Raw genomic sequence first — 26,842 nt, forward strand, 5'->3', positions numbered from 1 at the left:
GGCATTTACATAGTAGTGACTGTGTTAAGTATTGCTGCCTTGTCCTATCCATTTGAAATCACATTAAAAGACCCCATATACATTAGAATAATGTCAGCCGAAGCCGCCAATATCAATGTATGCTGGCTAACTAAATTGTCAGGGAAGATCTCGAACTAATATGGTCATTCTACCACCAATCCAAAGGCAAACATTAATTCAATTATTGCTTACATATGCACCACTGACTGACACAGAGCAAAAAGGGCCCCTGTGCAAGAACAGTATATGGGCCAATATATAGGCCATTTGAAGTGTAATCGCCCATCATAATGTGAAATTCCACCTGCTTTGGTGGTAGAAATGGGCTCTCATAGCTCTTTGGCCCTTGTGTGGTTGCATCAATATGTCCCTGTTAGGCACCACCTCTTTTTACAAAGAACTTCTTCCTATCTATACAGTTTTATGAGTTCCACCTAATGACTGCTATATCATATGAAGTATATTATTTACTATTCTATGATAAAGAAACACCATGTCTGGTCTTCCGATTTTATGTCAGACGTAAAGTAGCAGAGTCTGTGGCAATTATTACCAGGTTGCTAACAAGTCATCCAACAACTCCAGCAAACATTTTTACCTTCTACGATGTTATACCCCCACAAAGGACGATAATGATGTGGATGCTCAAATTTGAGGTTTTACCTTTTTTCCCTTTATTATGTACTATACAGTGAAAAAGGTAGAAGCAATGCACATCAATTTCGAAGAAGAAAACGCTTAATACATTGGATATAACAAGCAATGGATCGTTAAAAAAAAAAAATTATATGAGAATAATGTTGATCAGAAATTAACAACGAAGACTATTGAAATATATTGATGTACAGATTAAAAAAGGTCTAGATAAGAGGTATATGGAGCAGGTATCACAGTGCATACACCATAAAGTATTAAGTATAACAAATTAATAAAAGGACAAAAATGCAGAAATCCATAAGAATTTTACTGTTATAGTAAAGAGTTTATTCCATCGATTAGGGAGTGCAAATGATATAATAATGCAAGAAGAGGGGGGAGTGCTGTAAACAAATGCCGAAACACATCATCGAAAAAAGGTATATAGCAATAAATAATTTTAAATCGTAAAATACTCTGATTGAAACCATGAATTTATAATATTGCAATAAATAGTTCAATTTATTCTAAACACTAGAAAGTGGCATATATAAATTGAATACAGTAATACAAAACTAGCAGATGGCGAGGAGGACAGGACGAGAATGTGAAATGATCATAATTAAAAAAAAAAGGTAACAGCTAAATGAGAACAAACTCGCTGCATAAATTAAATAAAGTATATGCCTTCTACATCTGAAAAAAGGACTACAGAGTAACAACTAAACCATAATATTGCTGTGGTGGGAAATCCTGTGGTGTGTGGGGCAATACTGCTACATTAAAAAGGAACCTGTCACCAGATTTGTTCCATATAAGCTGCCACCACCAGTGAGCCCTTATATACAGCATTCTAAAATACTGTATATAAGAGCCCAGACTGATCTGTATACCATAAAAAAAACCACCTTTATTATACTTACCTAAGAGGCGGTCCGGTCCGATGGGTGTCGCTGCTCTCTGGTCAGCGCCTGCTCTCTGCAGCGATCAACATCCTCCTTCTTCTGAGGCCCGTGTGCATGATGTATCCTATGTCGTGCAAACTAGCTGGCATTGAGGTCCTGAGCAGGCGCACTATGATCTGCTCATCTCTGAGCAGATCACAGTATTGTGGTGCGCATGCACGGACTGTCTTTAACCTTTCCTTGTGCCTGCGCATTACAGTATTTTAATCTGCCCTCAGCAGGACAGATCAAACTGTGCCTGTACAAGACATCAATGTCGGCCTGTGTGGTTGATGTAGATGCGTCATCCATAATAGGCTGGGTAGAAGGAGGATGGAGATGGAAGCAGAGAGGAGGTACCGGACTACAGCAAGGAGGCACCGGACTGGAGAGAAGAGACACCCACCGGACCGGACCATTCCCTAGGTGAGTATTATAAAGGTGTCTTTTACGTTACACAGAGCAGCCTGGGCTCTTATATACAGTATTCCGGAATACTGTATATAAGAGCTCCGTGGTTGTGGCTGCAGCTTATAGTTGCCAAATCTGGTGACAGGTTCCCATTAAGGGTGAACTGCTTTTTTCTCCTTTTATAAATCACAATTTGTTTCAGCATTTACAATATTTTTCGGATTATAAGACGCACTTTTCCTCCCAAAAATTTGGGAGAAAAATTAGGGTGAGTCTTAAAATCCGAATATAGCTTTACCTGGGGGGGGGCCTGTCTGTGCGGCGATCTGGTGCGTTCGGGCGGCTGAGTGCCTGTGGCTGCGTGCGGGCGGCAGCCGGGTGGTTGCATGCGGGCGGCAGCCGAGCGTCTGAGGCTGCGTGCGGGCGGCAGCCAGGCGGCTGTGTGCGGGCGGCAGCCGGGCGCCTGTGGCTGCGTGCGGGTGGCAGCCGGGCGCCTGTCGGTGCCAGCTGCCTCTCTGTGCGGGTGGGCGGCTATGCGGCAGGTTTCCCAGTGTGTCCGCGGTTCCAGTTTCATATGATGGCACCGGGAGTCAGAGAGTGCGCAGATGGAGCCCTTGGATGAGAGCTCCATCTGCTCATGTGCCGCTCTGGGCGCCATCATTTGAACCTGGACCGCGGACACACTGGGTCACTCACCGCACAGATTTGCTGCACCACTCACCTGCCGCCGCTGCCACTACTGACCCACCGCGCCTGCAGCTGCCACTACTGACCCGCCACGGACGCCGCCATGCCTGCTGCCACTGACCCGCCGCGCCTGCAGCCACTGACTCACCGTGCCTGCCTCCACGGAGGCCGCCTCACCTGCCGCCACGGACGCCGCCGCGCCTGTCGCTGCCGCACCTGCAGCCACTGACCCGCCGCGTGTGCCAGCAGAACCTCTGCCTCCTGTGACCAGTTTCACCACCACTGCTGCCCCCCTCTGGTAAGACAACACTAAGACAACACCGGAGTATAAGACGAACCCCATTTTTATTTTATTTTTTTAACCTTTTTAATCTCTAAGTTTGGGGTGCATCTTATAATCCGGTGCGTCTTATAAAGCGAAAAATACGGTAATTGTTTGCAGCGCTCCCCATGGTATGGTTATATCATTTACACATTGCTCCCTAATCCCTAATTTGTATACTCTATACTCTATTTGTATTTGGTTTTATCTGTATTTTAATATATTTCAATAAATGTTCTTATTAATTTCTGATCCATATTATTCTCCAGTATTTTTTATAGTCACATTTGAATGCATCTCTGAAGAGATCTGTATAAATAGGTTTTGGATATATTAAGTCATACATGCATATGAAGAAATTTACAGCAGAATACTATATTCGGACAAGTGATGCAATAAATATCCCTCTGGCTCTACAACGCAAATTGATCATTTACAGTAAATTCTATCCATTTTGAAACAGTTATAGATCAGTGAAAAATTAAGAATAAAGGAATGTTCCCAATGAGAATACAGAACAAAGTGTCATTACAAAGCACCCCCAGCAAAGATGAGCTCCAGAGCAGCCTGAATGTCCCCCCCAGTGGCCTGCAATGCCCGCAGACTGAGTTCTTCATCGCGGATGCCCATATCCCGCAGCTGTTGTAGTTGAGGCTGCCACTGATTCTACAAGACAAAAGTGAAAAACAAAAAAAACAATGTATAATGGGAAAAAAGCAAGTAGAGTGTATACAAATGAAATGTGCTGTATTCTCCTGTACACCTTTTGGAGCAAATACTTAAAGGCGTTGTCTGGTCGTCTGATGGAAGTCTGTAGTCACTCTATTTGTAACAGCAGGCGGTCATGAGATTTGCATACTTCCGGCCACATACCAACTGGATGTGCTCAGCCTTGTTCAAGTCACTAATCCTGAGTGAGGCAGAGCACGTCTAGTTGGCAAGTGACCGTGTGCATGCATGCAAATTGCATACTTGCAGTCACATGATGAACTGCTGTCCATGGAAACAGGAAAATTCAGACAGAATTTGGTGCGCACTGGAAGAATTTAAAAGTCTGCAGTCAACCTTTACCCTCACTATCAGGAATAACACCTTATGTGTAATTAATACCCAAGGTTTTTCTTCCTTATGCTCAGGTCTATCTAATAATGTACAATTGTATATTTAGGTAGTCGATTTTGTATTATGATGACTGTTTTGGTTCTTATATACATTTGTACATGTGTCTGAACACACTGTGTTGCTTGAAACACAAAAGAGGAAGGCGCTCATGTCTTAACTGTGGATTTCATCTTGTGTAGCCAATAGACATTCCTCCAGCTAGGACATCACAGATCTAGGACTTTTATCACCTATTTTCTCGGTTTTAGGGCTTTCTGCAAAGAAGTGTTGCTGAACTCTAGCCCAAAAATATCACTGCACCCAATAAAAAGGCAGAATGCCAAATTGTTTTGTGTCTTTGAAGCCTGGAGAATTACATGACTGCCTACAAGTTTACCGAATTTTCAAATTATAAAGTATTTCTATCAATTGAGAACTAATGACCACAATAATATTTACACAGGTAAAGCAAATACCACGTACCATAAAACTCAACTTATAAATTAAGACGTTCCAGGAACAGGGACCATGCCATCAGTCTGTTAATTTACATAGGGTTGACATGAAGGGGACAACATATTGACCGTTACATAACATATAGCTCACCTGTTGCGTTGTTTGGCTGGAAGCTTGCAGTGCATGTTGTAAAGCTTGGCTAAACAAGTCATTGGTGATGGGTGTTCCCGACTGAACACTAGAGGACATAGGAGATGTTCCTGAAGAATGACCCTGCAGAATATAAAATTCTTACATATTAATTTCCTTAATAAGGCAACAAGAAGATGTATTTAACTGACATAATATTAAATCAATGCTGACAAAGAACATTAGTATGCAAGGAGGTTTCCTGACCTGCGTTCCAGGGGTTGGTGTGTGAGAGCTGCTCTCTGGGGTGCTAGCAAGAGCCAGAGCAGTGGCCAGTTCACTTTGTGTTATCGGACGAGGACCCGAGGCTCCGGTATATCCAAGAGAAGCTGGTCGGGGACCAGATGTGCTGCTAGATGATCCTGAGCGAGAGGTCTTTTTAAGAATGTGAAAAGAAAAAAAAAATGTTATTAAAAACAAACAAAGACCCCAATTCATAGAATGGTAGAGTTGGAAGGGACCTTAAGGGCCATCGGGTTCATATCCCTGTGAGTGCAGGTTTCCTAAATCATCCCAACTATATGTTTATCCAGTTTCCACTTAAAGATTTCCATTGATGGAGAGCTCACTATCTCCCGTGGAAGCCTGTTCCACTCTTTGACTGCCCTCACTTTCAGAAGGTTTTTCCTAATGTCTAATCAGATTCTCCTTCCTTTAAGTTTCATCCCATTGCTTCTTGTACTTCCTTATGCTAATGAGAATAGGGTGGTTCCCACTGCACTGTGACTACCTTTTAGATATTTGTAGACGACTATTAAGTCTCCTCTCAGCTTTCTCTTTTGCAAACTAAACATCCCTAGTTCTTTTAGTTGGTCTTCATATGACATGGTTAGCAGACCTTCTACCATCTTGGTTGCTCTTCTCTGGACTTGCTCCAGTATATCGATGTCTTTCTTGAATTGGGGCACCCAGAACTGTATACAGTATTCCAGGTGGGGTCTGACCAGGGCAGAGTATAGAGGAATAATTACCTCTCTTGATCCAGGGTCAATGCTAGCTGCAGCTCCGCATTGTTGGCTCATGTTGAATCTGGAATCCACTATTATGCCCAAGTCCCTTTCCCCGGTGCCATTACCTAGTTCTGTTCCTCCCATATTATATATGCTTTTTACATTTCTTTTACCCAAATGTAGGACTTTGCATTTGTCCCTCTTAAAAACCATTCTGTTCTCTTCAGCCCATTGTTCGAGTGTGTCTAGATCATTTTGAATACAATCTCTTTCCTATCTAGTGTTAGCTACTCCTCCTTAGTATTATCTGCGAAATTCATCAAGGCTGATATTTTATACACCAGTGTTAATGAACAGTGTGCTGGAGTAGGATGCTACAAATTCACTAAGGGTATGTGCACACGATGAGGACATGCTGCGTCCTGGATGCAGCATGTCCTCTACTGCGGGGCCGCTAATGTTCTCTCCGCAGGAGTCCGCAGCTGCTCGTACACATGATCAAAGTTTGGGCCGCTGCGAACTTTCTCTTTGTTTTCCCTGCAGAGAATTCTTCAGGCTCCACAGCATAAATTGTCATGATGTGGCTTGGGAAGCCATACTGCATGTCAGTTTACGCTGCGGGCCATACATGCACAGTGGGCATGGGACTTCTATAAACCCATCCACTGTGCTTGTACTGTACAACGCAGCGTTTTGAACGAATTAAGAACACGCTGCGTCCAAAACGCTGTTAACCCTAATCGTGGGCACGCAGCTTTAGAGTGCAGCGGTGAATGAGTTTGGCTCATCCTTACACCTGCAGTGAAGACTGGAGTGTCCTGCCATTGTAATGAGTTATGAAGAATTTGCCACCTACACTCAGCCATTACTCCTCAATGTGAAGCTCCGTCTACTATTCAAAAGGTTACTGGCACTCTCCAGGACTGTCATAAAAATGGCAAGTGACACATTTTTTGTGCTACTATGAGTTGCCCGAAAATTTTGCAATATCTCAGTTTCACAACAGAAAACTGGAGGAAACCACTTAATGAATCGAGGCTAAAAACGCGTCTAGAAAAATGTTATCCATTATGTTGATATCGAATATCTGATTATCTCACCTGTGGATACTCATCCTCTTCATCTGACAGACCATCAAATAGGAAGCCGCCTATCAAAACACACAAACAATGAAGTGAAAACAATACTATAGGTGGTACAGGCTGGTAAGAAAGAATCTGTATATATAAATTTGGGCTAACAAAAAAAAAGGAGAAGCATTGAAGGTGGATAGAGATGGGAGAATACGGTAGATGTGCAGAACTCCAGCCCATCAGATAAGTTACAGGGTTATTTCCATCTACAAGATCCTATCCCAAAATGTACTAGGCGTAATAATATTAATACAAGCAAATCCCTCCAAGTAGAAATGTAGTATAGTTCTCCTGATATAGCCATGTCTCTTACCTCATGTGCAGGGAGAAGGGATGGATATAAATAAGTCAGGTGTTATCGGCTGGGATTTATATCTTATCTTGAGAGGAACGCTCACATTATTGAGCACTGGGGCATAAGACTCCTGTATCATTGTGGACTTAACATATCTATGATATCACTCCTGAAAAACCCAACTGAGGGAGAAACGCGTTGAGCGTTTAGTGAGGAGTACCATCATATGTAAAAAGTGTATCTATACTGATGTAGTGATGAGCACTACTATATGCTAAATAGCGTGTATATTTATCAGGATTTTCATATGCTAATGAGCAATTTCTTTTAGAAGATCCATCATATGCCTAAAGCATTTTACATAATGAGCATCGCCATATGCTGATGGCTGGTTGATCACAACTGATGTTGCTATTACTACAGTGCTGGCCAAAAGTATTGGCACCCCTGCAATTCTGTCAGATAATACTCTGTTTCTTCCTGAAAATGATTGCAATCATACATTTTTTGGTATTATTATCTTCATTTATTTTGCTTGCAATGAAAAACCACAAAAAAGAATGAACCAAAAATCAAATCATTGATCATTTCACATAAAACTCCAAAAATGGCCTGGACAAAAGTATTGGCACCCTCAGCCTAATACTTGGCTGCACAACCTTTAGCCAAAATTACTATGAAAAAACGCTTCCGGTAACCATCAATGAGTTTCTTACAATGCTCTGCTGGAATTTTAGACCATTCTTCTTTGTCAAAATGCTCCAGGTCCCTGAGATTTGAAGGTGCCTTCTCCAAACTGCCATTTTCAGATCTCTCCACAGGTGTTCTATGGGATTCAGGTCTGGACTCATTGCTGGCCACTTTAGAAGTCTCCAGTGCTTTCTCTCAAACCATTTTCTAGTGCTTTTTGTAGTGTGTTTTGGGTCATTGTCCTGCTGGAAGACCCATGACCTCTGAGAGAGACCCAGCTTTCTCACACTGGGCCCTACATTATGCTGCAAAATTTTTTGGTAGTCTTCAGACTTCATAATGCGATGCACACAGTCAAGCAGTCTAGTACCAGAGGCAGCAAAGCAACCCCAAAACATCAGGGAACCTCCGCCATGTTTGACTTTAGGGACCGTGTTCTTTTCTTTGAATGCCTCTTTTTTCCTGTAAACTCTATGTTGATGCCTTTTCCCAAAAAAGCCAGGCTGGAGTTTGCCAAAACTTACCTGAGAAAACCTAAAACGTTTTGGAAGAATGTTCTCTGGTCAGATGAGACAAAAGTAGAGCTTTTTGGGAAAAGGCATCAATATAGAGTTTACAGGAAAAAAAAAAAAAAAAAGAGGCATTCAAAGAAAAGAACACGGTCCCTACAGTCAAACATAGCGGAGGTTCCCTGATGTTTTGGGGTTGCTTTGCTGCCTCTGGTACTGGACTGCTTGACCGTGTGCATGGCATTATGAATCTGAAGACTACAAACAAATTTTGCAGCATAATGTAGGGCCCAGTATGAGAAAGCTGGGTCTCTCTCAGAGGTCATGCGTCTTCCAGCAGGACAATGACCCAAAACACACTTCAAAGAAGGGAATTTTGTTTACTTACCGTAAATTCCTTTTCTTCTAGCTCCAATTGGGAGACCCAGACAGTGGGTGTATAGCTACTGCCTCTGGAGGCCGCACAAAGAACTACACTTAAAAGTGTAAGGCCCCTCCCCTTCTGGCTATACACCCTCCCGTAGGAGTACGGATTCCTCAGTTTTAGTACCAAAGCAAGAAGGAGGAAAGCCAATAACAGTTTCAAAAACAAATTCAATCCGATAACAAGATCGGAGAACTTAAGAAACAACATGAACAACATGTGCACCCGAAAAACGAAACCCTAAGAACAAATAGGGCGGGTGCTGGGTCTCCCAATTGGAGCTAGAAGAAAAGGAATTTACGGTAAGTAAACAAAATTCCCTTCTTCTTTTTCGCTCCTAATTGGGAGACCCAGACAGTGGGACGTCCAAAAGCAGTCCCTGGGTGGGTAAAAAGATACCACATGAACGGGCTGTCAGACAGCCTCTTCCTACAGGTGGGCCACCGCCGCCTGAAGGACCTGTCTACCTAGGCTGGCATCTGCCGAAGCGTAGGTATGCACTTGATAGTGTTTGGTAAACGTGTGCAGACTCGACCAGGTAGCCGCCTGTCACACTTGCTGAGCCGTAGCCTGATGCCGCAATGCCCAGGACGCACCCACGGCTCTGGTAGAATGGGCCTTCAGTCCAGATGGAATCGGAAGCCCAGCAGAACGGTATGTGTGAAGAATTGGTTCCTTGATCCACCGCGCCAGGGTGGATTTGGAAGCTTGCGATCCCTTATGCTGACCAGCGACTAGGACAAAGAGCGCATCAGAACGGCGTAGAGACGCCGTGCGAGAAATGTAAATCCTGAGTGCTCTCACCAGGTCCAACAGATGTAAACCCTTTTCAAATTGGTGAACTGGATGCGGACACAAAGATGGCAAAGTGATATCCTGATTGAGATGAAAGGAAGAAACCACCTTGGGAGAAAACTCTGGAATTGGACGCAGTACTACCTTGTCTTGGTGAAACACCAGGAAGGGAGATTTGCAAGATAACGCCGCTAGCTCGGACACTCTTCGAAGAGACGTGACCGCCACAAGAAAAACTACCTTTTGTGAAAGCCGAGAAAGGGGAACCTCTTTCAAAGGCTCGAAAGGCGGCTTCTGGAGAGCAATGAGAACTTTGTTCAGATCCCAGGGTTCCAATGGCCGTCTGTAAGGAGGAACGATATGACAAACTCCTTGGAGAAACGTGCGTACTTTAGAAAGCCGTGCCAAGCGCTTCTGAAAGAATACGGATAGCGCGGAGACTTGACCCTTAAGAGAGCTAAGCGACAAACCTTTTTCCAACCCAGACTGCAGGAAGGAAAGAAAAATTGGCAATGCAAATGGCCAGGGAGAAAACCCTTGAGCCAAGCACCACGCTAAGAATATCTTCCACGTCCTGTGATAGATCTTAGCTGAGGATGGTTTTCTAGCCTGTCTCATTGTGGCAACAACTTCATGAGATAAACCTGAGGCCGCTAGGATCCAGGACTCAATGGCCACACAGTCAGGTTCAGGGCCGCAGAATTCAGATGGAAAAACGGCCCTTGAGACAGCAAATCTGGACGGTCTGGTAGTGTCCACGGTTGGCCTACCGTGAGATGCCACAGATCCGGGTACCACGACCTTCTTGGCCAATCTGGAGCGACGAGTATGGCTCGATGGCAGTCGGACTTGATTTTCCGGAGAACTCTGGGTAACAATGCTAGAGGTGGGAACACATAGGGGAGTCGGAATTGCGACCAATCCTGAACCAAGGCGTCTACCGCCAGTGCTCGGTGATCGTGAGACCGTGCCATGAAAACTGGGACCTTGTTGTTGTGCCGTGACGCCATCAGATCGACGTCCGGCGTCCCCCAGCGGCAACAGATCTGCTGAAACACGTCCGGGTGAAGGGACCATTCTCCTGCGTCCATGCCCTGGCGACTGAGAAAGTCTGCTTCCCAGTTTTCCACGCCTGGGATGTGAACTGCGGATATGGTGGACGCTCTGCTTTCCACCCACGTCAAAATCCGCTGGACTTCTTGAAAAGCTTGGCGACTGCGTGTTCCCCCTTGGTGGTTGATGTACGCCACCGCCGTGGAATTGTCCGACTGAATCCGAATCTGCTTGCCTTCCAGCCATTGTTGGAAGGCTCGCAGGGCAAGATAGATTGCTCTGATTTCCAGAACATTGATCTGCAGGGTGGACTCTTCCTGAGTCCACGTCCCCTGAGCCCTGTGGTGGAGAAACACCGCTCCCCACCCTGATAGGCTCGCATCCGTCGTGACCACTGCCCAGGACGGGGGAAGGAACGACTTTCCCTGTGACAATGAGGTGGGGAGAAGCCACCAACGCAGAGAGTCCTTGGCAGTCTGAGAGAGGGAGACAGTCCTGTCGAGGGACGTCGATTTCCCATCCCATTGGCGTAGAATGTCCCATTGTAGAGGGCGCAGATGAAACTGCGCGAACGGGACTGCCTCCATTGCTGCTACCATCTTTCCTAGGAAATGCATGAGGCGCCTCAGTGAGTGCGACTGGCTCTGAAGGAGAGATTGCACTCCAGTCCGTAGCGAGCACTGCTTGTCCAGTGGAAGCTTCACTATCGCTGAGAGAGTATGAAACTCCATGCCAAGATAAGTCAGAGATTGGGTCGGGGTTAGATGAGACTTTGGAAAGTTGATAATCCACCCGAAACTCTGGAGAGTGTCTAGTGCCACCTTCAGACTGTGCTGGCATGCCTCTTGAGAGGGTGCCTTTATAAGCAGGTCGTCTAGATACGGGATGACCGAGTGACCCTGCGAGTGCAGAACAGCTACTACTGCTGCCATGACTTTGGTGAAGACCCGGGGGGCTGTTGCCAGACCGAAAGGTAACGCTACGAACTGCAGGTGTTCGTCGTGTATGACGAAGCGTAGGAAACGCTGATGCTCTGGTGCAATCGGCACGTGGAGATACGCATCTTTGATATCTATTGATGCTAGAAAATCTCCTTGAGACATTGAGGCTATGACGGAGCGTAGGGATTCCATCCGGAACCTCCTGACTTTTACGTGTCTGTTGAGCAACTTTAGATCCAGGACGGGTCGATACGATCCGTCCTTTTTTGGGACCACAAACAGATTGGAGTAAAAACCGTGACTTTGTTCCTGAAGAGGGACGGAGGTCACCACTCCTTCCGCCTTTAGAGCGGCCACCGCCTGCAACAGAGCATCGGCTCGGTCTGGTGGTGGAGAAGTTCTGAAGAAACGAGTTGGCGGACGAGAACTGAACTCTATCCTGTACCCGTGAGACAGAATATCCCTCACCCAACGGTCTTTGACGCGTGACAGCCAAATGTCGCCAAAGTGGGAAAGCCTCCCACCGACCGCGGGTGTGGGAATCGGAGACTGCAAGTCAGGAGGACGCCGTCTTGGCAACGGTTCCTCCGGCTGTCCTTTTTGGGCGTGACTGAGACCTCCAAGAATCTGAGCGTCTCTGGTCTTTTTGAGTCTTTTTTGACGAGGCGAATTGGGACCTGCCCGGTCCTCGAAAGGACCGATAACCAGACTGACCCTTCCTCTGTTGGGGTTTGTTTTGTCTGTGTTGCGGTAAGGATGAGTCCTTACCCTTGGAGTGTTTGATGATTTCATCCAAACGCTCTCCAAACAATCGGTCACGAGAAAAAGGCAAATTGGTTAAGCACTTCTTGGAATGAGAATCTGCTTTCCAATGTCTCAACCACAGGGCCCTACGCAAAACAACGGAGTTGGCTGACGCCACTGCCGTGCGGCTTGTAGCGTCAAGAACAGCATTAATCGCGTACGACGCGAATGCCGCCATTTGCGAGGTCAATGGTGCTACCTGCGGGGCAAATGCACGTGTGACTGAGTCGACTTGCGCAAGCCCGGCTGAGATAGCTTGGAGTGCCCATACGGCCGCAAAAGATGGCGCTAATGACGCTCCAATCGCTTCATAGATGGATTTCAGCCAGAGCTCCATCTGCCTGTCAGTGGCATCTTTAAGTGCCGCTCCATCTTCAACTGCAACCAAGGATCTAGCTGCAAGCCTGGAAATTGGAGGATCCACTTTTGTACACTGGGTCCAACCCTTGACCACCTCAGGGGGAAAAGGATAGCGTGTATCTTTAAGCCGTTTAGAAAAACGCCTTTCAGGATAAGCGTGGGGTTTCTGGATTGCGTCTCTAAAGTCAGCGTGGTCCAGAAAAGTGCTTAATGTACGCTTAGGGTATCTGAAATGGATTCTCTCGTGCTGCGAAGCTGACTCCTCTACAAGAGGAGCTGGTGGGGAAATATTTAACATCTTATTGATGTTAAATATAAGATCATTAACTATGGCGTCACCATCTGGTGTATCTAGATTGAGAGCGGTCCCAGGATCAGAATCCTGATCAGTTACGTCCGCCTCATCACCCATAGATTCATCTCGCTGGGATCCTGACCATTGAGATGAATGTGAAGGCCCGTCATAGCGAGCCCGCTTAGGCTGCCCGGGGCCATCGTCCGAGTCAGAGTCTTCACCCTGAGGTGTATGTGCCCGTCCCGGAGCTTGGAGGTAACTCAGCTGAGGGGGACCAGGGGGCAATGATTGCACAGTGTCCGTGGCCTGAAGTACAGGCCTAGCTCGCAATGTGTCAAGAATTTGTGACATAGTGAGAGACATTCTGTCAGCAAAAGCCGCAAACTCAGTTCCTGTCACCTGGACAGCATTCACAGGTGGTACACCCTGGGTCACGTCCAGCAGAGGTCCCGACTGTGCAAGCGCCGCAGGGGCCGAGCACTGCCCACAATGGGGGTCCGTGGAGCCTGCCGGTAGAAAAGTCCCACATGCGGTGCAGGAAGCATATAATGTCTGTGCCTTGGCACCCTTGCGTTTTACGGACGACATGCTGCTGGCTCTCTGCAATGTGAGAGAGTCTATAGCCAAAGGGCGACCAGCGCTATGCAATACAAAGTATTTGTAGAAACAAAATACTAAGAATACTACTGGCACAAGAGGGGGTGAGCCCTGAGGGCTGCTTACCGCCCGCTGAATAGCGGGTAAGAGGCGCAGAATTCCTTGTCTGGGTCTCCCCGGCTCCCCTCTGCAGCTCAGCGTGTCAGCAGGAATGGCTGCCGGCGTCTGTGGAGAGGGGCGGTCCGTGGGAGTTCCTAAACAAAAGTGCGGGAAACAGTGTCCCCTCTGTGCCGATTGTGAGGGCTGGAGTATGTAAAAACGACTCCAGCCCTCGGCGCTGATGCACTGACCAGCGTCCCGCCCCTCTCCTGACTGGCAGGTCTGGGGGCGGGAACGAACGGAAGCAGGCCGCAAAAGCCGGGGACTCGAGTTATCAGCGCGGCCGCCGTAAAAGCGCGGCCCGCGCTGAAGTCCCCGGCGCACCACAAGTGCCAGCCGCGCCGCAGTCCCAGCGGCCGGCGCGACCGATTCCCAGAAGTGTGCCTGCTTCAGCGAAGCTGAATGAGGCCATGGCACAAGCGCCGCAGCGCTGATGTCCCCGGCGCACTACAACACCCAGCATGCTGCGGTGTGAGCGCCAAATGCACGGGGACACAGAGTACCTTGAGGAAGCAGGGCCATGTCCCTGATGTACTCCGCTCCATCCAGCATCTTCTCCAGGGGCTGTAGATGGAGCACGGTCTCAGTGCCTGGAGACCAGTAAATCCCACTTCACCCAGAGCCCTGTAAAAAGGGATGGGGAAGGAATCAGCATGTGGGCTCCTGCCGCCGTACCCGCAATGGGTACCTCAACCTTACAAACACCTCCGACATACAGTGGGGTGAGAAGGGAGCATGCTGGGAGCCCTGTATGGGCCCTCTTTTCTTCCATCCGACATAGTCAGCAGCTGCTGCTGACTAAAAACAATGGAGCTATGCGTGCGTGTCTGACCTCCTGCGCACAAAGCTAAAACTGAGGAATCCGTACTCCTACGGGAGGGTGTATAGCCAGAAGGGGAGGGGCCTTACACTTTTAAGTGTAGTTCTTTGTGCGGCCTCCAGAGGCAGTAGCTATACACCCACTGTCTGGGTCTCCCAATTAGGAGCGAAAAAGAAAAGCACTAGAAAATGGTTTGAGAGAAAGCACTGGAGACTTCTAAAGTGGCCAGCAATGAGTCCAGACCTGAATCCCATAGAACACCTGTGGAGAGATCTCAAAATGGCAGTTTGGAGAAGGCACCCTTCAAATCTCAGGGACCTGGAGCAGTTTGCCAAAGAAGAATGGTCTAAAATTCCAGCAGAGCATTGTAAGAAACTCATTGATGGTTACCAGAAGCGGTTGTTCGCAGTTATTTTGGCTAAAGGTTGTGCAACCAAGTATTAGGCTGAGTGTGCCAATACTTTTGTCCGGGCCATTTTTGGAGTTTTATGTGAAATGATCAATGATTTGATTTTTGTTTCATTCTTTTTTTGTGGTTTTTCATTGCAAGCAAAATAAATGAACATAATACCAAAAAATTTGTGATTGCAATCATTTTCAGGAAGAAACAGTATTATCCGACAGAATTGCAGGGGTGCCAATACTTTTGGCCAGCACTGTATACTAGTGTGGAGTAGAGGTCATAGGATATCTATACATGTGTGGAACTCATGTTTTTCACTTTATGTGATGGAGTATTATCATTTATACACCGCTACGGAGACAATATGAGACATTATTGGAATTTTTTTGTCCTCCTCATACATATATCATTATCTTTATCATATACGTGGGGAAATGTGTTGTCCCTGATCTATCTATTCTGTTGTCCTTTGTTGTCTTATCTACAATTAGGATTGAATTTAACCACTGTATATACTGATTAAGGGGACTATAAAGGTCCAGTCACACTAAGCAACTTACCAGCGATCCCAACAACGATAGGGATCGCTGGTAAGTTGCTAGGAGGTTGCTGGTGAGATGTCACACTGCGACGCTCCAGCGATCCCACCAGCAACCTTACCTGGCAGGGATCGCTGGAGCGTCGCTACACGAGTTGCTGGTGAGCTCACCAGCAACCAGTGACCAGCCCCCAGTCTCCTAGTTACAGCACACATCGGGTTAATTACCTGATGTGTGCTGCAGCTACATGTGCACAGAGCAGGGAGCAGCGCACACTGCTTAGCGCTGGCTCCTTGCTCTCCTAGCTACAGCACACATCGGGTTAATTAACCCGATGTGTCCTGCAGCTACATGTGCACAGAGCAGGAGCCGGCACTGACAGTGAGAGCGGCGGAGGCTGGTAACCAATGTAAATATCGGGTAACCAAGGACAGGGCTTCTTGGTTACCCGATGTTTACATTGGTTACCAGCCTCCGCAGAAGCCGGCTCCTGCTGCCTGCACATTTAGTTGTTGCTGTCTCGCTGTCACACACAGCGATCTGTGCTTCACAGCGGGACAGCAACAACTAAAAAATGGCCCAGGACATTCAGCAACAACCAACGACCTCACAGCAGGGGCCAGGTTGTTGCTGGATGTCACACACAGCAACATCGCTAGCAACGTCACAAAAGTTGTTCGTTAGCAGCGATGTTGCTAGCGATGTTGCTTAGTGTGACGGGGCCTTAAGGCTATGTGCGCACGTTGTTTACTTCACTGCAGACATTTCTGCAGCGATCTGAAGAGCACACGTGTGCTTCAAATCGCTGCCAAAAATGTCCGTAGTGAAAAAAAAAAAAAAAAAAGCAGATTCCATGCGCTCTGCCTGCAGCTCCTCCCATAGACAGAGCAGGGGCTGCCGGCAAAGCGCACGGAAGAAGTGACATGTCACTTCTTAGAACGCAGCGCTTTAGGCAGCAGCCGAACCGCTGCGCTCTAAGACGCCACGTGCGCACGTCTCCTGCATAATCTTCATAGATTATGCAGGGGACGCAGGACGCATGCAGTTATGCTGCGCTACAAAGTGCAGCGTAACTGCATGTAATTACGCAACGTGCGCACATAGTCTAACTGGTCCAACATTCTATCTAGCCAAAACAGTGAGTGGAGGCGCCTAGATACTGTTTATTTGTATACTTTAATAATTGATTTGCACATGATATGGTTGCGAGTTTTGCACAATATTGGCGCTTTTTTGCACGTTTTTGCACATACAGAAGGGAGTGTTATACACTTTTCTCTAACTATTTCTCTTTTTCACGTAATAGGATCCCTAGGGAAAGCCATCGTGGAACGGGGGAACCTATCTGAACCCTAAGGTGTGATAACTCCGTCAGTAGGTAGGGACTCTATTTAGGGTGAGAGCAGAGTAACAGGGCGCCCTCCCTCCCTACTGTATTCTGCAAGTCATTCGTTCGGATGCAATTCTTTCATTCTTTTTTGAAAAAAACCTTTGGTTCCAGTTTTATATTATCTCTAATTAGTTATATTTTAATCTGATATATTTCTGTGAACCTTTTTTCCATTAACATAGTGTATGTGTATATCTGATTAATACAGTGAATAGCATTTTAGCTTAGACATCCATGGTTCCGACCATGAGGAATTAACTTACTATCAGTCACTATATGAGTGGATGTAACAATGGATTCCTAAGCTGCAATGCCCTGCACATGAGGTAAGAGACATGGCTATATCAGGAGAACTATCCTACATTTCTAACTGGAAGTATTTGCTAATATTATTAGGACACCTAGTACATATTGGGATAGGATCTTGGAGAAGGAAATAACCCTTTAAGTACTCTGTGTCCGCTCGACGAGAGTTCTGCGTATCTCTTTACCTCCCAGCATTGCCGACTCCTCTTGATTTCCCGGACTGGTGCGATGTTGTCCGTGCAGCATGCCACCTATGATGACATTGCAATAGGCAGGCTAATCAAAGGAAGAGTTGGGAATGCCGGGAGGTAAAGAGATTTGCAGGCTTACTGTCCAGCAGTCACAGATTACTGACCTGGTCTATGGATCGGAGTTCTGCAAATTCATTCTCCCAAGTTTAGTTATAGAAAAGAAGTATTTTTTTACATATTAAAGAAAACAAATTCCAATACATTTTCTGAATTAATTCCTTGTGGTTTTCAAGATCTCTGCTTGAGACAATCAATTGGAAATCTGTCCTGGTCATATGACTGCTCGCCTCTAAATATCAGAGCAATGTTAAACACTTGCGTTTCTATAATAATGTCCAAACAGTAAGAAGAGGTTTTGAAAGCTGTGAAGAACTATAATGGAAATGTACATATATTGCCATTATGTAAAAATTAACATTAAGTTTCTGATACTGTCATAACTAAGGGACGGAGAGTCAGACGTCGCACAGTCGGGGGTCTCGCTTCCCGCTCCATTCATTTTCTTACCCGGCATGTGTAGAGTTGCAGGAGGAACAGTGTGAGCAGCGCCATCTGTTGGAGGCAGCGAAGAACTTCCAGTCACTGAATGTAGGATTAGTATTATAGCATTTACTAAAGCAGGGTGGGAAGACACGAGCCTGGGAGTAATCCGAAAATAAAAATGGGTGTTTAAAAGAAACAGGAGTGTAAAAATTGCAAGCTTATGTCTAAATTAATAAAAATGATAAAAAAAACCCCTATACCAAAGCATGGTCTTGCATCAGTTATGGTCTTCTATATCTAAACATTATACCTAAGGCTACTCGTATCACAATTCCCATAACTATAGGACACATTCCCTGCCTAACATTGTCCAGTCATCATTAATATTCAATTCTTCCAATCTTTTATACAGCTGAAATATACAAGGGTTTTCTGATTTCAGAACAATTGTCTTCCCATGGATAATTTGATATAAAAGAAATCCAACTTCTTTACTCTCCCTCTTTCTGTCCATCGCGGAGTCTACACTTCGCCTCCGATCTCTGCTATTTGTCTGCAGTGCTGAAATCACTGGTGGTCATAGAGTTTAGTGATTGGTTGCAGCGTTGTTGACATGATGTTATTTATCATTGCTGTGGAGACTCAGCAATGGACCTGGGGAGGGCGAGTAACCACAATTTGTTTGGTTGGAGAAACAACTTTTTTGAAAACACAAAACCCCATTAAAAGGGAACCGGTCACCAGATTTGGCGACTAAGCTGCGGCCACCACCACTGAGCTGTTATATACAGCATTCTAACATGCTGTATATAAGAGCCAAGACTGATCTGTAGAACATACAAAACAGCTTTATAATACTCACTTAGGGGACGGTCCAGTTCAATGAGGTGTTGCTGCTCTCCGGTTTAGCGCGTCCTCTCTGTGGCGATCGCCGTCCTCCTTCTACTGAGGCCCGTGCGCATGACGCGTCCTACGTCATCTACACAGGCCGGCATTGTTGTCCTGCACAGGCGCACTTTGATCTGATCTGCTGAGGGCAGAGCAAAGTACTGTAATGTGCAGGCCTGATCAAAGGTTAACGGCCGCCCGCGCATGCGCAGTACAATACTTTGATCTGCCCTTAGTAGGGCAAAACAAAGTGTGCCTGTGCAAGACCTCAGTGCCGTCTTGTATGGATCACATAAGGACACGTCAGCTACACTGGCCTGCGAAGAAGGAGGACAGCACTTGCAGCAGAGAGTAGGCACCAGACTCTTGAGCAGTGTCACCCATCGGACCGGAGGGACCCCCCCCCCCCCTCCCCAGGTGAGTATTCTAAAAGTGATTTTTACGTTATACAGCGCGGCCTGTGCTCCTCTGGAATGCTGTATATAAGAGCTCACTGGTGGTGGCCGCAGGTTCCCTTTAAATCAGAGTCTGTACTCCGATATTTGTCATTATTACCTCAATATAAAAGAAAAAAAACAGAAAAAAAAGCACAAAGGCTTTAATATTATTATAACCAAGTTATTATATTACAAATGTAACTCTATAAAGAACAATAAACAAATCTTATTTATTTTTGGTTTTTAAGAAAGACCCCACCATCAAATGCTGAAAATGCCACTATGGAGTCACGCTTGTGCCTAAGCGAGAGCACAGGGCAGTGTATGGCCTCAGTAGAGTCTATGAGCCAGGGCACGTTCCAAGTCAGTGCACATTCTGCACATGCTCAGAAAGGCTCGGCAATTTAGCCCGCGAGCAGAGTGATCCACAATGGCTTTCTGAAACATATTTTGTACACATTTATATCAAAGCTGTTAATATATATAATAATAAAAATATTTATTCACTTCTATAGTGCTATTAATTCCAGAGTGCTTTACATACAATGCCATCACTGTCCCCATTGGGGCTCACAATCTAAATATTAAATCTTAAAATTACACCTACTGGTAAGAGGAGAGGGTTACCTTTCTTGAGTTATCTACTGGGCTGGATCCATTATGTATGTATATATACTGCAAATGATAATTGCCTAAGCCTTGTGTGTGATATTAACACTTACGTGTCCAACATGCTGGGATCAGTGAATACTGTGAATAGATCCTTATCCTGCAGAACTCCTGTGAAGAAAGGTGAAGGATCTGATCAGCATATTTCTGCATTGCACACATTGGCAGCAGTCATTCTTCCATGCCACTACACACGTTTATCATGTTTGCTGCGTTAGGCTATATGCTCACGCTGCGTTTTTTTTGATGCTGCGTTTTTGGCCCCTAAAAACGCACAATAACGCATAAAAAAAAAAAACCGCACCCGCAGCAAAAACACGCAAAAATCGCACCGGTAAAAATGCATGCGTTTTTACTGCGTTTTGCTGCGTTTTTCCAATGCATTGCATGGGGGGGAAAAAACGCAAAAAAACGCAGGAAAGAATTGACATGTACATTTTTTTTGTAAACTCAAAAACGCAGCTTAAAAAAAAAAAAAAAAAAAAAAAAGTTGTTCGGACAGCAACAATGAAAACTCATAGACTTTGCTGGAGAAGCAAACTCATGCAGTTTTGAGCCCAAAAACGCACCCGAAAAACACCACGAAAAACCCACTGTGCGCACATAACCTTAATAGTCCACGAGACCAGACAATCAGATTTACAAACTCTGAACAGTGAGCTCACCCATGGCTACAGGATCAGAACTAAGGCCGGGAGTTGCCACAACAATCTGCTCCAGGGACTCCCGACTGCCGAGCAGCTTGAACACCTGAATGAGAAGGGACAGCGCTTACACTCACTGATATGAGATATTAAGGGTCATCTGATCCCGCCACCACTCACATTTGACTTTCTGTTCCTGTCTATCAGAAACCACCCATATAATGGCCTTGGGACATAGAAGACATTGCATTGCTTATATTTTCCCTTTGTTACTTTGCACGGTATAACATCCCTGCCAGAAAAGGAACGGCGCTGACTGAGCTGCCATATTCAGTTTGTTCTCATGTGTGATTAGTATCGTATGGATTACGTACAGTGTATGTGCTGATATACTCACCGCATCACGGTAGGTAGAGCTCGTATGCAGAGCGGTATGAAGAGCTCGAAACTCACGGCTGGCAGCAATTTTATCTACAGGTTCTAGAAAGAAAAAACAAACAATATAAGAAACTAAACCTAAAAGGTGGCTTTACACACTGTAACATCGCAAACATCGCTGTAACGTCACCGGTTTTGTGACGTAATAGCGACCTCCCCAGCGACATTGCAGTGTGTGAAACACATCAGCGACCTGGCCCCTGCTGTGAAGTTGCTGATCGCTACAAATCGTTCAGGACCATTCTTTGGTCCTTTGTTTCCCGCTGTGCAGCATGATCGCTAGAAAGTCTCAGTGTGTAAAGGGGACTTAAATGTGCAGGCAGCAGGAGCCGGCTTCTGCGAACACTGGTAACCACGGTAAACATCGGGTAACCAAGAAGCCCTGTCCTTGGTTACCCGATATTTACCTTCGTTACCAGCCTCCACCGCTCTCACTGTCAGTGCCGGCTCCTGCTCCTTGCACGTGTAGCAGAGTACACATCGGGTAATTAACCCCATGTGTACTGTAGCTAGGAGAGCAGGGAGCCAGCGCTAAGCAGTGTGCGCTGCTCCATGCTCTCTGCACGTGTAGCTACAGCACACATCGGGTAATTAACCCAATGTGTACTGTAGCTAGGAGAGCAGGGAGCCAGCGCTAAGCAGTGTGCGCTGCTCCCTGCTCTCTGCACGTGTAGCTGAGTGCACTGGTAACCAAGGTAAATATCGGGTTGGTTACCCGATATTTACCTTAGTCACCAAGCGCAGCATCGCTTCTTCGCGGCACTGCTGGCTGGGGGCTGGTCACTGGTTGCTGGTGAGATCTGCCTGTGTGACAGCTCACCAGCAACCTGTGTAGCGATGCTCCAGCGATCCCTGCCAGGTCAGATTGCTGGTGGGATCGCTGGAGCGTCGCAGTGTGACCTCTCACCAGCAACCTCCTAGCAACTTACCAGCGATCCCCATCAGGTTGTATCGTTGTTGGGATCGCTGGTAAGTTGTTTAGTGTGACGGTACCTTAAGACACTGGCGTTTGCTGTACTTTATACACATAAGATTAGTGATCTGTAGATATTTGGGGGGAAAGCCCTCTATTTGCAATCGTCATTTGCCTAGTAGAAAAGGCTACAATTACTGAAGAAAACCCTGTGTGTTACCATTTACAGCTTTCAGCAAACCACAGCATATGTTTACTTTTATTATAGGGAGCAAAGTCTATGAGATTTCTATTTTGCTGTCTGCACAGTGCTTTTTTTTTTTTGCTGTGTTATTGAAGATGCAACCAAGATGCAGCATGTCAATTCTTTTTGCGATTTGTCCTGCGTTCCTCACTAGTAATGGGAGGACTGGCAGATCAATCCCTCACTGACTAGGGGTCAGCGGGGCATTGACCCCTGGTATCTGGACAGATGCCGGCCCCATATAAAGTCTATGGAGACCAGAGTCCGACGCAAAGAGGGAAGATCAAGAGTTTCATACTTCTGCGAGTCACCAGCGCGGCTGTCACACTACTCCGGCTGCCATTCATTCACTTTCTGGGCTGCTCATTACCTTCATTGAATATGCACTGTTTCACCCCACCCACCGGCATCTGTAATTAGTTGCAGTCATATGCGCCCCCATGCTGAGTGACAGCATGTCTAACGCTTCCAATCACAGACACCAGTGGGAGGATCTATTTTTGTTCATTGTTTGTGTTTATTTACCTTCACTTACAGATTAGCGATGGGGGGGGGGGTCTCAGATGCCTCCCATTATTAATCTAGGGCTTAGTGGCAGCTGTGGTCTACCACTAACTCCTTATAACCCTGAATGCCACTGCACCAGGGCAACGGGAAGAGCCGGGTCCAGCACCAGAATTGGCCCATCTTTTGGATGCACCACTTCTGGAGCAGATGCAAGCTGCTATTGTTAGGCTGAAAAGGACCAAATAACAATAGCCCTTCCCACCCTAATAATATCAGCCCCCAGCTGTCTGCTGTATCTTGGCTGGTTTTAGAAAAATGGGAGGGACCCCAAGTCATTTTTTTTTTCTTAAATAAATCAAATAATTAAAAAAAAGTGTGGGATCCACTCTATTTTTCATAACCAGCCAAGGTACAGGGTTGCAGTCTGCAGCTGCTGTAGTTCCTGTGCTGGATATGAAAAATAGGGGGGACCCCACGTCATGTTTTGTTTTTTTTAACAAAAAAATAGTTTAAAACAATTTATACGTTATAGTTTTTCTATCAATTATCCTATCCTATCATATCATATTTTGTTTCTCCTTTATAAAAAAAAAAAAACGCATGTGCTCTTTCATGTGTTTTTTGGGCCACAAGCTGTGTTTTTATAAAAAGATGCACTTCGGTGCAGTCAAGTTTCAAGATGCAGCGTGCGGACATAGCCTAAAACGTTTTCTGCAGTTGGATTTGTTTTCACTGAGCCCAATAAGAAAACTCAATGATAAAAAATGCAACAAATGCCGGGGTCTGAAGAAAAATATGGAGTGCCTTAAAGGGAGTTTGCAGCAGCAGCAAAGACATAGCCAATATACTCTTCATCCAAATGTTACAACCACACACAGTTTTACCACAATTTCTCATATTACTCATGTAGGTGCTTAACCCTTAAAAAAAAATAAGTAACTGAAAGCTATAACTGTAACTACAGGATACATCTCTATTTGTCAGTTTTCCCTGACGTAACGGGTGGAGGCTACCTGCAATGATCCCATAAACATCACAAAGGGGAATAAAGGAGATCTGCTCCCCTTACCTCTATAGCACACCTATCAGAAGCAGTATGGAGTACATTATATAGCAGTATTGAGCTGTGTAAGGCTAAGTTCACATTTCCGTTGATTTGTATCAGTCACATGCGTCGCTTGACGCATGTGACTGATGCGCTGTTCAATGCTGTACAACGGATGACAAAGAACAGAATTCTTTGTCGGATTCCGTTGTGTGCGGGGGGCGGAGTTCGGGGGCAGAGCCGAGCGGGGGGCGGGGCCAGGCGCTGAGGATGTCAGTAGAAGTGCTGCGGTCTGCATGGCTGGGGACAGGTGAGTGTATGTGTGAGTGTGTGTATGTGCATGTATGTATGTATGTGTGTGTGTGCACATGCAAAGTGCGGGAGGGGGCGGAGCCGAGCAGGGGGCGGGGCCAGACGAGGGTGTCAATGCTTGTCTGCATGGCTGGGGACAGGTGTGTGTGTGTGTGTGTGTGTGTGTACATACATGTGCGGAGTGCGGGAGGGGCGGAGCCGAGCGGGGAAGTGTCGGCCTCCCTGCACACGTAACCAGCCTAAATATCGGGTAACAGCAAAGCACCCGATATTTACCTTGGTTACCCGATATTTACCTTGGTTACGGGCCTACACCGCTTAGCGCTGGCTCCTTGCACCGTAACCAGGGTAAATATCGGGTAACCAACCAAAGCTGGTGACGTGTGCAGGGAGCCAGAGAGCATGCGCAGCGAAATCCGACGGATCTCGCTGCTCAAAAAACGTTACATGCTGCGTTCCCCCCGCCCGGCGGTCAGTTGTTCCACGACTGATCAGTCGGGCGGAGGGTGCAACGCAGCATCATCAGTCACAATCCGCTGCTCATACAAGTCTATGGGAGCAGCGGAATCCGCTAAACGGATTCCGCTGTTTACAAGAGCAGCGGATTGTGACTGATAGATTTTAGCGGAAATGTGAACTTAGCCTAACTGTGAATCCAGCTCGGGGAAGTGATAGAATCCTTTCTAAAAAGCTGTAGCTTCATGTCAGTGTGGATCTGCCTCTGTCTCTCTGTTCAGCTACTTTATTATTACATTTCCATTTTTATTATTATCAAAAACACACAGACATCTCCCTGCCCCCCACATGATGAGCACAATCGTGTGCTGCTGAAATTAATCCAGTAGTTGTATAAGTAACCAATGCAAACCTGTGTTGGTCACTAAGAAACTGAAGATTTCTAGACACCTCGTCCATAAAGATGTAAAATTCATCTATGATAATAGGATAATTACTGATCAGCTACATGCGCCTATTACTCACCAGGCCGATGTGGTGGCTCTGGCCAAGCCCTGCGCAGAATGTGAACGGTGCTCCCTGACTGCACGCCATAAAACTCCAGAGTCTGATCATCTCGGAGACGTCGACCACAGTGGACTAGGTCTGTGCAGAAACAAAAGGAAGTTATTAGCTGTAAAGGGGTGGCCAGTCATACTGTCCTGCCTGGTGTGGCATCGGGCACGGAGAAGACACACAACTCTGCTGGATGGTACACATGTCTGATGTTCTGCGAGAACTGATCAGTCATCTTAGCAAGTAGAGTAAGCCCCAGAATCCCTGAACATCTGACAGTATGCCTGGCCCACCCCTTTAAGGTGCCTGATAATGACACTCCTACAATTACGCCACCTCATAACGTACACTAAACAGTATGACTGTGTGTGATGTGCACGGCTCACCGATCAGCTCTGGGTCAGGAAGGGACTCTGGCAACGTGGCGGTGATCATCTGTTTGACAACAGACACTCGGTGACCACAAGAATCCCCATCACTGGAGGAATGCACCGGGAGGTGGACAATGGATTTAGGAGACAGGGGCTGATCTGCCAGCTGGACGCATATATGGAGCTCAGACATGATGGAAACTGACAGGAAAAAGGAGACAGAAAACAGGTAATGCATTATTCAGTAATGATCAGAACTTCCCATAATTCGGCATCCCACTGACAGCAAATACATTACACACATATTTACTCCTCATGAAGCCGGCCGTAACCCTCAGTCTGCTATAGCACCGCACGACCCTCTGTACCCTCACCCATCCCTCGTAGACTGTGAGCCCTCGCGGGCAGGGTCCTCGCTCCTCCTGTACCAGTCTGTGGCTTGTATTGTTTATGATTATTGTACTTGTCCCTATTATGTACACCCCTTTCACATGTACAGCGCCATGGAATAGATGGCGCTATAATAGTAATACTGCAGCCTTGTCTCCCTGCAATGTCAGCGCCAGCCCTTTAAGATCCACAGTAGGAGCAAGTGTATACAAGAAGCCACTCATAATGGGTAACTAGCACAATCCGGGATTAAGGGCAGCAGTGCCGGATTATCAGAACTGTATTCTACACTACAAGTATATGACTCCCTGTAGTGTACCAGCCCCAGCGTGACAGAACACGTGGTGACCGACATTACACTGTTCTATAAGAAATACTACTATATAGCAGCGCAGACGTCACGAACCTCCTGTAGAGTCCGCGCAGAAACCGGCCCGTTACACTTCCTTTGTTTACAATCCCCACGGAAGTGACAAATCAGCGTGAAATTTAAACTACATCTCCCATCAGCCCCTAGCGGACGCTGAGCGATTGCGTCATATTCCTCTACTAAAAGACCCTACAGAGCGTTAAACTAAAACTACATATCCCATCAGCCCCTAGCGGACGCTGAGCGATTGCGTCATATTCCTCTACTAAAAGACCCTACAGAGCGTTAAGCTAAAACTACATATCCCATCAGCCCTTGGCGGGCGCTGAACGGTTACGTCATTTTCGTTTATAGAACGCTCCACAATAGACAGAGTTTAACTAAAAAACTACATATCCCTTTAGCCCCCTGCAGTACGCTTAGAGATGACGTTACGAACACTTTCCATTACATGCACTGCAAAACTAAAACTACGTATACCATCAGTCACCTGGCGGGCGCTGCGCGATGACGTCACGGTTTTTAATAGCAATTTCCCACTAGAGGCGCTTTCTTTCTAAGAATTTAGATAGATTGTTTCTGCTAAAAAAAAATGGCGGCTGTTACAATCTTCCAGGCAGGATTGTAATTACTGACTAT

The 26,842-nt window shown here is 46.2% G+C and overlaps 1 protein-coding gene across 1 annotated transcript; it reads right to left on the reverse strand.

Annotated features, from left to right (window-relative positions):
- Nucleotides 1-671: 671 nt before the first annotated feature.
- On the reverse strand, nt 672-26,346 carry UBL7 (ubiquitin like 7). Its single transcript, XM_075345568.1, has 11 exons — nt 26,240-26,346; nt 25,459-25,644; nt 25,043-25,162; nt 21,000-21,082; nt 20,624-20,708; nt 20,012-20,069; nt 17,989-18,119; nt 6,818-6,867; nt 4,975-5,142; nt 4,729-4,851; nt 672-3,687 (listed from the first exon to the last, which is right to left on the reverse strand). The coding sequence occupies exons 2-11, from the start codon at nt 25,634-25,636 to the stop codon at nt 3,550-3,552; spliced, it is 1,134 nt and encodes a 377-aa protein (XP_075201683.1). The 5' UTR covers nt 25,637-25,644; nt 26,240-26,346; the 3' UTR covers nt 672-3,549.
- Between the last annotated feature and the right edge of the window lie 496 nt (nt 26,347-26,842).

Source organism: Anomaloglossus baeobatrachus, chromosome 4 (assembly GCF_048569485.1).
Source record: "Anomaloglossus baeobatrachus isolate aAnoBae1 chromosome 4, aAnoBae1.hap1, whole genome shotgun sequence".
Taxonomy (NCBI): domain Eukaryota; kingdom Metazoa; phylum Chordata; class Amphibia; order Anura; family Aromobatidae; genus Anomaloglossus; species Anomaloglossus baeobatrachus.